Source organism: Pleurodeles waltl, chromosome 12 (genome assembly GCF_031143425.1).
Source record: "Pleurodeles waltl isolate 20211129_DDA chromosome 12, aPleWal1.hap1.20221129, whole genome shotgun sequence".
In the NCBI taxonomy this organism is placed as follows: domain Eukaryota; kingdom Metazoa; phylum Chordata; class Amphibia; order Caudata; family Salamandridae; genus Pleurodeles; species Pleurodeles waltl.
In genome coordinates this window covers 30,552,687-30,565,028 of record NC_090451.1, presented here as the reverse complement: position 1 = coordinate 30,565,028, position 12,342 = coordinate 30,552,687, and the positions used below count along the sequence as shown (strand labels likewise).

General features: G+C 58.8%; 1 protein-coding gene across 5 annotated transcripts in view; it reads right to left on the bottom strand.

Annotated features, from left to right (window-relative positions):
• The window catches only part of LOC138267434 (transducin-like enhancer protein 1), a 153,877-nt gene that overhangs the window by 34,955 nt on the left and 106,580 nt on the right, over window positions 1-12,342 (bottom strand). For 3 of the 5 annotated variants that reach the window (XM_069216364.1, XM_069216366.1, XM_069216365.1), the window contains exons 6-8: window positions 2,489-2,551; window positions 2,003-2,077; window positions 1,312-1,495 (exon numbers count right to left, since the gene is read on the bottom strand). In XM_069216364.1, coding sequence (XP_069072465.1) covers window positions 1,312-1,495; window positions 2,003-2,077; window positions 2,489-2,551 — 322 coding nt within the window. The remainder of the gene's footprint in view (window positions 1-1,311; window positions 1,496-2,002; window positions 2,078-2,488; window positions 2,552-12,342) is intronic. The other 2 variants (XM_069216367.1, XM_069216368.1) reach the window with 2 other exon arrangements.

Sequence of the window (12,342 nt, the reverse complement as noted above, 5' to 3'; positions counted from 1 at the left end):
GGACTGCACGACCCCTGACCCCGTACACCCACCCCTCCCTGGAAGAGACTCGGTCTGCACGACCCCTGACCCCTCACACCCACCCCTACCTGGAGGAGCCTCGAGCCTCGGACCGCACGACCACTGACCCCTTACACCCACCCCTCCCTGGAAGAGCCTCGGACCGCACGACCACTGACCCCTCACATCCACCCCTCCCTGGAAGAGCCTCGGACTGCACGACCACTGACCCCTTACACCCACCCCTCCCTGGAAGAGCCTCGGACTGCACGACCCTCAGACTGCACGACCACTGACCCCTCACACCCACCCCTCCATGGAAGAGCCTCGGACTGCACGACCCCTGACCCCTTACACCCACCCCTCCCTGGAAGAGCCTCGGACTGCACGACCACTGACCCCTTACACCCACCCCTCCCTGGAAGAGCCTCGGACTGCACGACCCTCAGACTGCACGACCACTGACCCCTCACACCCACCCCTCCATGGAAGAGCCTCGGACCGCACGACCACTGACCCCTCACATCCACCCCTCCCTGGAAGAGCTTCGGACTGCACGACCCCTGACCCCTTACACCCACCCCTCCCTGGAAGAGCTTCGGACTGCACGACCACGGAGTCAAGGCCCAGCTCCTCAGGACCCGTAGTAGGTCGGACATCGGGACAGCAGGAGTAAGAGGCCACAACACCCGCGGTGGACGCAGTAAAGTCCCGCTGGCCCTTTGGAGCGCGTTGAGGCGGGTGTAGGTGTCACGGCGCTACAAGTCTAGTGTTGTCAGGTCAGTACATTCTAGCGGCTTCAATCTGTTCGAGATTAGTCAACTACAGGAAAACGTGAGTTGCATTTTAATTTTTTCACGCACTTTCCCATCAGTTAGGCCTGACTGCCCGACCTAAGTAACTGAGGAATATTTATGGAAACCGATTGATTCTTGCTAATCACTGCAGCCCTGGAATCCAGGCACTTTCATCTAACACTGCTCCCTGATCTCTCCAGGAGCCAGAGAGAAAGCACCCCTACAGGGATCCGCTCTAACCCGCCAGTGCATGAGAAAATGAGCCACCCTCAAAACAGTAAGATGGAGCAGGGGGTCGTAGCTATCATTCGTGCAGCAGGAGCAGTGGCACCTGGGTCCACTGCACCACGATTGTAGCAGTCTTTCCAAGTGGGACTATTTTCTGTCCTTTAACAAAACCACTGAGTTCAGACACATGCAAGAGGGGCAGCTAGAGAGCCCCGAAATTATTAATACATATATAAATGAATATACGTACACCCCACCCTAGTGCACAAGCACCCCACGCTCCTACCTCGGTGGTCGTTGTCCGGAAGCCCCCGGTCCTCCTTCAGGGCCAGTTGAGACTGAAGGCCGAGCACGCCTGAGAGCGCCAGCAGTCCCGACGCGCCCCCCATGCTCGCCAGCTGCATGCCCGCATGGGGGGCCATGGGAATCGAGGGGGTGTGGTGCGACAGGTGGTGCGCCTGGAGCTGGTGCTGCGCAAGAAAGGGAGGGCAGTTTAGGCAAAGTTCATGCCCCATCTCTCTCAAGGTGAAAGCACAGGTAGGGCAACTGGGGCAGGAGACTGGCACAAGGGTGGGCCAATCAGCAAGGGCGCCAGGGGCGGGACAGGCACGACCCAGAGAGGGTGGGCAGGTGGACGAGACCCAGGGGTGGCATGGGGAGCGAGCAGGGTTGGTGCACCACTGAGAAGAACCACCACAACACATCATGTACATCGAGCGGGGTGGGCAGAAGCAAAGATGGACCTGGTACGGCTGGCCCAGGACAGACAGGGTGGCGCTGGGCAGAGCGGACAGGCGCAGGGCAACTGATGGGCAGGACATGGGTGGCACGGGTGGGCGCGTAGCAAGAACAGAGGGGTGCGCAAAATGTGGGGAGCAGAGGTGTCCCACGGTTGTGGTGCATCGATGAGACATAAGGATGCTCAGGAAAAAAAAACAGAAAAGGGGGCGCTGAAGTATATACGGGGGTCAACGTACCCCAATTGCGGCGTTCAGCTCGGTCATGGTTACCTGCTTTGCCCTCTCCACCGCCTGGAGCACCTGCTGCTGGTGCTGCGGAGAGAGGGGAGACGGGTTAACAGATACCCCAGCACCCCGCAAATCCCGGGGTACTACACAATCCAACCCGTCCTGCAATCCAAAGACCTCTCCTTGGGATTTTACTGAGCCCGGAGGGGACCCCCTTAAAATCACTCACCCCCCCCCCCACCCCTCCCCCAAACCGGAGAACTCATACTCACGAAGGACACCTCAAAACACCCCACAAGGCCCTCCCCTGGTCCCAAATCTAACCAAGGTCTAGAGGAAACTGGTTAGTGACTCCCAGGTACCCCATCTAGTACCGCACCCCCTCCTCACTGCATTCAGAACTGCCTCATGGGGAAAGAGGCCCACAGACACCGCCCCCCAGGAAGGCATGGGAGGGGCAGCTAGAGAAGGCCCATGGTCCCCAAATGTGCTCACCTCCTGGGACAGAAAGGGCACTATCTGGGCACAGATGGCGTTCAGGCGCTTGGCAATCTCGGTCTGCAAAAGAAGAACATGGGGTGAGAATACATGACAGCTAGAATGACTGCACGATGGCCCCCTAAACGAGGCTACTGTCCCCCTTAACCAGGCTACTGTCCCCCTTAACCAGGCTACGGGGCATGAGCCACCCAACCACTGAAAGCACAGTACTGCCCCTCCCCCACTGCACTCACCCCACCAAGGCCACTCTGCTGTCTGGGGACACCCCACAAAAACAATGACACGGAGTTCAGAAAATGACTGTGCACAAGGTGTGGTGCAAGCAGGAGGTGTGTTCATGTGAGTGGGGGAGTGAACTTAGCATGTGTGTGGGCATGTGTAAGGAGAGGTGTGTGTGTGTAAGGAGAGCTGTGTGTGACATGTGTAAGGAGAGGTGTGTGTGTGACATGTGTAAGGAGAGGTGTGTGTGTGACATGTGTAAGGAGAGGTGTGTGTGTGACGTGTAAGGAGAGGTGTGTGTGTGGCATGTGTAAGGAGAGGTGTGTGGACATGTGTAAGGAGAGGTGTGTGGACATGTGTAAGGAGAGGTGTGTGGACATGTGTAAGGAGAGGTGTGCGGACATGTGTAAGGAGAGGTGTGCGGACATGTGTAAGGAGAGGTGTGCGGACATGTGTAAGGAGAGGTGTGCGGACATGTGTAAGGAGAGGTGTGTGGACATGTGAGGAGAGGTGTGTGTAAGGGGAGGTGTGTGGACGTGTAAGGGGAGGTGTGTGGCCATGTGTAAGGAGAGGTGTGTGGCCATGTGTAAGGAGAGGTGTGTGGCAATGTGTAAGGAGGGGTGTGTGTGGCCATGTGTAAGGAGGGGTGTGTGGCCATGTGTAAGGAGGGGTGTGTGGACATGAGTAAGGAGAGGTGTGTGGCAATGTGTAAGGAGGGGTGTAAGGAGGGGTGTGTGTGGCCATGTGTAAGGAGGGGTGTGTGGACCTGAGTAAGGAGAGGTGTGTGGCAATGTGTAAGGAGGGGTGTAAGGAGGGGTGTGTGTGGCCATGTGTAAGGAGAGGTGTGTGGACATGTGTAAGGAGAGGTGTGTGGCCATGTGTAAGGAGAGGTGTGTGGACATGTGTAAGGAGAGGTGTGTGGAGGACTGTACGCGTGTGGCAGATGATTGCTGGAAGTGCCAGCGCATGGTACCCGCACATTCACGAGTTAGTGAGAAGTTAATGTACCCACTCAGCCTAACAGAAGGCAGGTACCTGGCAGACAGTCGGTGCCACCCACAGGTTCTACAGACCCATACTGGAGGGTAAGGTGCTGCCAATGGCCCCAGTGCCCATCAATATTGTACCATAAGCTGGTTTACAACGTTTTAGACTCAAACTATTGAAAAAATACATTGGGAAAATCAGGTTTCACAGCAGGACTGAAATCATGAAAAATCAAGGCAGATACAAGTAACCAGAACCTTCGAACTGTGACATTTATAATCATTTTAATTATGTGTAAGTTCCGCTTTCAGACTCGAGCTTTTTCATCGCACTACATGCCTTCGCTGTCCTCAGCGAGGCTGGCAGTGCCCACGCGGTGTCACGATGCCACCCAGACGTTGGTGAAAGCAGGGCACACCGCTGTGGATCATGCACATGACAATTACAGGAGGAATTTTGAGTATCATGCTTAGAAAGGAGGCAAGGTTGAAAGAATTCTCCTATCTGGGATGGGGAACAGATGTCACAACAGTGGATGAATCAAAAGAGAAAGGTTGGATTACACAGTACACAGCCGTGTTTATCCAACAACATCCACAAGCCCCGAAAATGCAGACACTTATTTTTTTTAAATAAAAAATAAAAACATAGAAGGCCCCATCAACCCACCTTGCAGCCAATTATATCCAGTAAATTTAAAGCCTCAGCACGTCTTGGTAGAAACCTTTCTACATCGTTTGGTTACACACAGACATACATTTGTAAAAGACAAAGTGGACTCAAATTCAAAGATAAGTTTAAAAATGATGTATTGCTAGGTAGGGAGCAGGCGTCATCGCATTACACTTTGATACAATATGTTTGTGGTTTATCTTAAGACAAGTCTAAAAAACTATTTTAGATTCTTCTGCCTTTCCCAACAGAAGAAAAACAGATAAAAACGAGCCATTGACACTGGGTTCCCAGTCTGTTTCACCGCCTTGTCAGGAGTAGTAACTCCTTTCTACTTAAAGGGAATTACAACACAATACAATGTAAGGTTGTATGTTAACCCTGGAGTGGAATATGATTAGGGATCTAAGCAAGGTACAAAAGAAATATCGACCTTCAACTGATGTACACTATCATCTCACAATTATTTTAAATGGAAAAAACTGTTCTTTTGTCCATTCTGCGGGAACTTTCACGGGGTCCAATGTGATACCGCCATAGGCAAATCTATTTCTGTAAAGATTCGACAGAAATCATACTTTAAAAAAATGAAGGGTCTGGAAACACCTGATTGTATCCAAGATATATAGATTGGATTTTATTATATAATTTATAATAGTAGGAATGATTTTCAGGAAGCTCTGGAACATTAGATGAATGCAGCATATAAAAATCATTATCAAATTAAATTTACTGAAATAATCAATAAATCTATTATTTGGAAGTTCAAATTGAGAAGCGTGAGGTAGGAATTTGCCAGAATGAGTAAGTGATCTTCTCAAGTCATTAAAAAAAACAGTTTTCTCTCTATATGCAACAAAGAGCTATCAGAAACCGGTTTCAAAATATTGATCTCTACTACAAGACGCACCTGTCAGCGCACCGCGTGGGAAGGCGGTGGCACCTGTCAGCACACCGCGTGGGAAGGCGGTGGCACCGGTCAGCACACCGCGTGGGAAGGCGGTGGCACCGGTCAGCACACCGCGTGGGAAGGCGGTGGCACCGGTCAGCACACCGCGTGGGAAGGCGGTGGCACCGGTCAGCACACCGCGTGGGAAGGCGGTGGCACCGGTCAGCACACCGCGTGGGAAGGCGGTGGCACCGGTCAGCACACCGCGTGGGAAGGCGGTGGCACCGGTCAGCACACCGCGTGGGAAGGCGGTGGCACCGGTCAGCACACCGCGTGGGAAGGCGGTGGCACCGGTCAGCACACCGCGTGGGAAGGCGGTGGCACCGGTCAGCACACCGCGTGGGAAGGCGGTGGCACCGGTCAGCACACCGCGTGGGAAGGCGGTGGCACCGGTCAGCACACCGCGTGGGAAGGCGGTGGCACCGGTCAGCACACCGCGTGGGAAGGCGGTGGCACCGGTCAGCACACCGCGTGGGAAGGCGGTGGCACCGGTCAGCACACCGCGTGGGAAGCCGGTGGCACCTGTCAGCACACCGCGTGGTAAGGTTGTGGCACCCGTCAGCACACCGCGTGGGAAGGCGGTGGCACCCGTCAGCACACCGCGTGGGAAGGCCGTGGCACCCGTCAGCACACCGCGTGGGAAGGCGGTGGCACCTGTCAGCACACCGCGTGGGAAGGTTGTGGCACCTGTCAGCACACCGCGTGGGAAGGTTGTGGCACCTGCCAGCACACTGCGTGGTAAGGCAGTGGCACCTGCCAGCACACTGCGTGGTAAGGCAGTGGCACCCGCCAGCACACCGCGTGGGAAGGCGGTGGCACCGGTCAGCACACCGCGTGGGAAGGCGGTGGCACCGGTCAGCACACCGCGTGGGAAGCCGGTGGCACCGGTCAGCACACCGCGTGGGAAGCCGGTGGCACCTGTCAGCACACCGCGTGGTAAGGTTGTGGCACCCGTCAGCACACCGCGTGGGAAGGCGGTGGCACCCGTCAGCACACCGCGTGGGAAGGCCGTGGCACCCGTCAGCACACCGCGTGGGAAGGCCGTGGCACCCGTCAGCACACCGCGTGGGAAGGCGGTGGCACCCGTCAGCACACCGCGTGGGAAGGCCGTGGCACCCGTCAGCACACCGCGTGGGAAGGCGGTGGCACCCGTCAGCACACCGCGTGGGAAGGCGGTGGCACCCGTCAGCACACCGCGTGGGAAGGTTGTGGCACCTGCCAGCACACTGCGTGGTAAGGCAGTGGCACCCGCCAGCACACTGCGTGGTAAGGCAGTGGCACCCGTCAGCACACCGCGTGGGAAGGCCGTTGGACCCGTCAGCACACCGCGTGGGAGGGAAGTGGCACCACACCGCGTGGGAGGGAAGTGGCACCACACCGCGTGGGAGGGAAGTGGCACCACACCGCGTGGGAGGGAAGTGGCACCACACCGCGTGGGAGGGAAGTGGCACCACACCGCGTGGGAGGGAAGTGGCACCACACCGCGTGGGAAGGCGGTGGCACCCGTCAGCCAACTGCTTGGGAAGGCGGTGGCACCTGTCAGCCCACTGCTTGGGAAGGCGGTGGCACCCGTCAGCACACCGCGTGGGAAGGCGGTGGCACCCGTCAGCACACCGCGTTGGAGGGCGGTGGCACCCGTCAGCACACCGCGTGGGAGGGCGGTGGCACCCGTCAGCACACCGCGTGGGAGGGCGGTGGCACCCGTCAGCACACCGCGTGGGAGGGCGGTGGCACCCGTCAGCACACCGCGTGGGAGGGCGGTGGCACCACACCGCGTGGGAGGGCGGTGGCACCACACCGCGTGGGAGGGCGGTGGCACCACACCGCGTGGGAGGGCGGTGGCACCACACCGCGTGGGAGGGCGGTGGCACCCGTCGGCACACCGCGTGGGAGGGCGGTGGCACCCGTCGGCACACCGCGTGGGAGGGCGGTGGCACCCGTCGGCCCACCGCTTGGGAAGGCGGTGGCACCCGTCAGCCCACCGCTTGGGAAGGCGGTGGCACCCGTCAGCCCACCGCTTGGGAAGGCGGTGGCACCCGTCAGCCCACCGCTTGGGAAGGCGGTGGCACCCGTCAGCCCACCGCGTGGGAAGGCTGTGGCACCCGTCAGCCCACCGCGTGGGAAGGCGGTGGCACCCGTCAGCACACCGCGTGGGAAGGCGGTGGCACCCGTCAGCACACCGCGTGGGAAGGCGGTGGCACCCGTCAGCACACCGCGTGGGAGGGCGGTGGCACCCGGCACCACACCGCGTGGGAGGGCAGTGGCACCACACCGCGTGGGAGGGCAGTGGCACCACACCGCGTGGGAGGGCAGTGGCACCACACCGCGTGGGAGGGCAGTGGCACCACACCGCGTGGGAGGGCAGTGGCACCACACCGCGTGGGAGGGCAGTGGCACCACACCGCGTGGGAGGGCAGTGGCACCACACCGCGTGGGAGGGCAGTGGCAGCACACCGCGTGGGAGGGCAGTGGCAGCACACCGCGTGGGAGGGCAGTGGCAGCACACCGCGTGGGAGGGCAGTGGCACCCGTCAGCACACCGCGTGGGAGGGCAGTGGCACCCGTCAGCACACCGCGTGGGAGGGCAGTGGCACCCGTCAGCACACCGCGTGGGAGGGCGGTGGCACCCGTCAGCACACCGCGTGGGAGGGCGGTGGCACCCGTCAGCACACCGCGTGGGAGGGCGGTGGCACCACACCCGTCAGCACACCGCGTGGGAGGGCGGTGGCACCCGTCAGCACACCGCGTGGGAGGGCGGTGGCACCCGTCAGCACACCGCGTGGGAGGGCGGTGGCACCCGTCAGCACACCGCGTGGGAGGGCAGTGGCACCCGTCAGCACACCGCGTGGGAGGGCAGTGGCACCCGTCAGCACACCGCGTGGGAGGGCAGTGGCACCCGTCAGCACACCGCGTGGGAGGGCGGTGGCACCCGTCAGCACACCGCGTGGGAGGGCGGTGGCACCACACCGCGTGGGAGGGCAGTGGCACCCGTCAGCACACCGCGTGGGAGGGCAGTGGCACCCGTCAGCACACCGCGTGGGAGGGCAGTGGCACCCGTCAGCACACTGTGTGAGAATGTTGTGGTACTTGTCAGAGCACTGCGTGAGAATGTTGTGGTACTTGTCAGCGCACTGCGTGGCAAGGCAGTGGCACCTGTCCTCACAACACTTGGGAAGGGGGAATCCTAATACTCGATGGAATCAGGCACAGATTTGGGTCAGCCAGCCACACAAAACTGTCCAAAAATACACTCTAGCACTTCCAGCGACTAACAGGGCCTAATGCCAAAACCAGGTACCCTTCCTCCCCGGGCCATGTGCTCGGACTCTGTGCACCACACCAGTGGCTCAACATATGTGCAACATTCAGACACTTGAGTGACAGCCAGCGAAAGTGTGTGTGAGCATGAGAGACCGGAAGTGTCTCCATACGAGAGCGCCACAAGCAAACACACCCCACATCCCGTGAACCGACTCCCTGCCACACACGAGCACCCCCCCCGGTCTCCCACAGAGAACCTTAGCCGTGCCAGCCGTGAGCCAGCCGGGTCTGAGGGTACCATCCTACTCTAGGGGGGTGACCCTCTTCGGACCAGCAGAGGAGTGCACCTGTCCAATCCTCACAAATCAAGAATGCCTGACACGCACAGCACGTGCACGACTCTAGCACACGTGGAAACCACCAGTAAGGCCCCCCAGTGACCCCCACCCCGGCCCTTAGCCTTCAACACCCCGGCATCTTACACAAAGGCACAGGAAGTTGCAAAGTGGCCCAAGGATGGTGAAACGCGCTCTACCAGCCATCCATGTGCCCAGGCTGTGCCATCCTCCCCTGAAGCTCCCGCTTTTCTGACAATGTCCTAAAACACGTGCTCTCTTTCCCCCCGAGTCCGTGAGCCACAAACAGCCCGAGCTCGCAAGAGGTGCCAGCCGCGCCCAGACTCTGCCTGCTGGCGGTGTGATAGAGGGTGGGTCCGACTCACGGGTGGGCCAGGACCGCTGCAAGAACGGATATGCCCAGAGCACCGAAGCTAGTGCCAGGGCAAAGGAGTGCCAAGCACCACCATCAGTGCATCAAAGCTAGTGCCGGGGCAAAGTGGTGCCCAGCACCACCAACAGAGCATCAAAGCTAGTCCAGGGCAAGGGGGTGCCCTGGACCACCAACAGTGCATCAAAGCTAGTGCCAGGGCAAAGAGGTGCCCATCACATCCATCCGTGCATCAAAGCTAGTGCCAGGGCAAAGGGGTTCTCAGCACCACCATCTGTGCATCAAAGCTAGTACAGGGGCAAAGGGGTGCCAATCACATCTATCCGTGCATCAAAGCTAGTGCCAGGGCAAGAGGTGCCCAGCACCACCAACAGTGCGTCAAAGCTAGTGCCAGGGCAAGAGGAGCACAGCACCACCAACAGTGCATCAAAGCTAGTGTCAGGGAAAGAGGTGCCCAGCACCACCATCAGAGCATCAAAGCTACTGCCAGGGCAAAGAGGTGCCCATCACATCCAACCGTGCATCAAAGCTAGTGCCAGGGCAAAGGGGTGCTCAGTACCACCATATGTGCATCAAAGCTAGTACCGGGGCAAGAGGTGCCAATCACATCTATCCGTGCATCAAAGCTAGTGCCAGAGCAAGAGGTGCCCAGCACCACCAACAGTGCATCAAAGCTAGTGCCAGGGCAAATGGGTGCCCAGCGCCACCATCAGTGCATCAAAGCTAGTGCCGGGGCAAAGTGGTGCCCAGCACCACCAACAGAGCATCAAAGCTAGTCCAGGGCAAGGGGGTGCCCTGGACCACCAACAGTGCATCAAAGCTAGTGCCAGGGCAAAGAGGTGCCCATCACATCCATCCGTGCATCAAAGCTAGTGCCAGGGCAAAGGGGTTCTCAGCACCACCATCTGTGCATCAAAGCTAGTACAGGGGCAAAGGGGTGCCAATCACATCTATCCGTGCATCAAAGCTAGTGCCAGGGCAAGAGGTGCCCAGCACCACCAACAGTGCGTCAAAGCTAGTGCCAGGGCAAGAGGAGCACAGCACCACCAACAGTGCATCAAAGCTAGTGTCAGGGAAAGAGGTGCCCAGCACCACCATCAGAGCATCAAAGCTACTGCCAGGGCAAAGAGGTGCCCATCACATCCATCCGTGCATCAAAGCTAGTGCCAGGGCAAAGGGGTGCTCAGTACCACCATATGTGCATCAAAGCTAGTACCGGGGCAAGAGGTGCCAATCACATCTATCCGTGCATCAAAGCTAGTGCCAGAGCAAGAGGTGCCCAGCACCACCAACAGTGCATCAAAGCTAGTGCCAGGGCAAATGGGTGCCCAGCGCCACCATCAGTGCATCAAAGCTAGTGCCGGGGCAAATGGGTGCCCAGCACCACCATCAGAGCATCAAAGCTAGTGCCGGGGCAAATGGGTGCCCAGCACCACCATCAGAGCATCAAAGCTAGTGCCGGGGCAAATGGGTGCCCAGCACCAGCATCAGAGCATCAAAGTTAGTTCCAGGGCAAAGGGGTGCCCAGCATCAGTGCATCAAAGCTAGTGCCAGGGCAAATGGGTGCCCAGCGCCACCATCAGTGCATCAAAGCTAGTGCCGGGGCAAATGGGTGCCCAGCACCACCATCAGAGCATCAAAGCTAGTGCCGGGGCAAATGGGTGCCCAGCACCAGCATCAAAGTTAGTTCCAGGGCAAAGGGGTGCCCAGCATCAGTGCATCAAAGCTAGTGCCAGGGCAAAGAGGTGCCCATCACATTCATCCGCGCATCAAAGCTAGTGCCAGGGCAAAGGGGTGCCCAGCACCACCATCAGTGCAAAGCTAGTGTCGGGGCAAAGGGGTGCCCAGCGCCACTATCAGTGAATCAAAGCTAGTGCCAGGGCAAAGAGGTGCCCATCACATTCATCCGCGCATCACAGCTAGTACCGGGGCAAAGCGGTGCCAAGCACCACCAACAGAGCATCAAAGATAGTGTCAGGGCAAGGGGTGCCCAGCACTACCATCAGTACATCAAAGCTAATGCCGGGGCAAAGAGGTGCCCACCACATCCGTGCTTCGAAGCTAGTGCCAGGGCAAGGAGGTGCCCAGCACCACTATCAGTGCATCAAAGTTAGTGCCAGGGCAAAGTGGTGCCCAGTCTGGCTGACAGCGCATGAAGGCGCCCTGTGCCACTGGCAGTGTATGAAAGCTGCTGCCAGTTAATCAAGGTGCCCGGCGCTTCCGCCAGTGCCTCAAGGTACATGGAGCCAACAACAGAGCATCAAGGCGCCCAGCGCCTCTGACGGCGCTTCAAGGTGTCATACGCGGCTGCCAGAGGAAGCCCACGCGACCACCTGCTTCGCAAAAGCTGGAATGGCCGCTATTCACATCATCATCTCACCCAAATGGGGAGCTAGGGGCGACATTCCATCGTGCCAGCCTCAAAAAGATGGGCCCACGCTCCTGGCATTAAAGTATGACATTATTTGTGGGCGCAAAACCCAGCATCTACCAGTGTGATACCAAGTGAATGGCGTGCCCAGCCCCCCTTTTTGTGGAGTCTCGGTGCCGTAGAGGGCAAACCAGTGCCAATGTCCGCTCCATTCCCTGTGCCAACCCTCAGCTTAAAGTGCTTTGAGACCCGGAACCCTCGCCCTCCAGAGGGTGCCAGCGAGTCCCGCTGTGCCGTGCCAAGCCGGAGCGTTATTCACGACTCGCACGCTGTGCCAAGCCTCGCTGGCACGGGTGACAATTTTATTTTTTGGAGAGGAAAAAGCGAACAATGCCTGGTGGAGGGAAGGAGATGTGCGCCCTCGCCAGCCAGTTCTATGCCAGCCTTAAGTTCTGTGGGACTCGACTTTCGGCATCTGGGAAAAAGTGGTCCTTCCGAAGCCAGACCGTGAGGGTGCCAGCCAAGCGTGGCTTCCGAGTGCAGGGGTGCCAGGCGGCCAAGACTCGAGCCAAGCTTTCTAGCTGGAGGGGCACCCTGTCCATTCTGACCCTCGAGTATGTACCCAGGACTTGTGCCAACCTGGCGCCCGCCCCTTGGTATACAA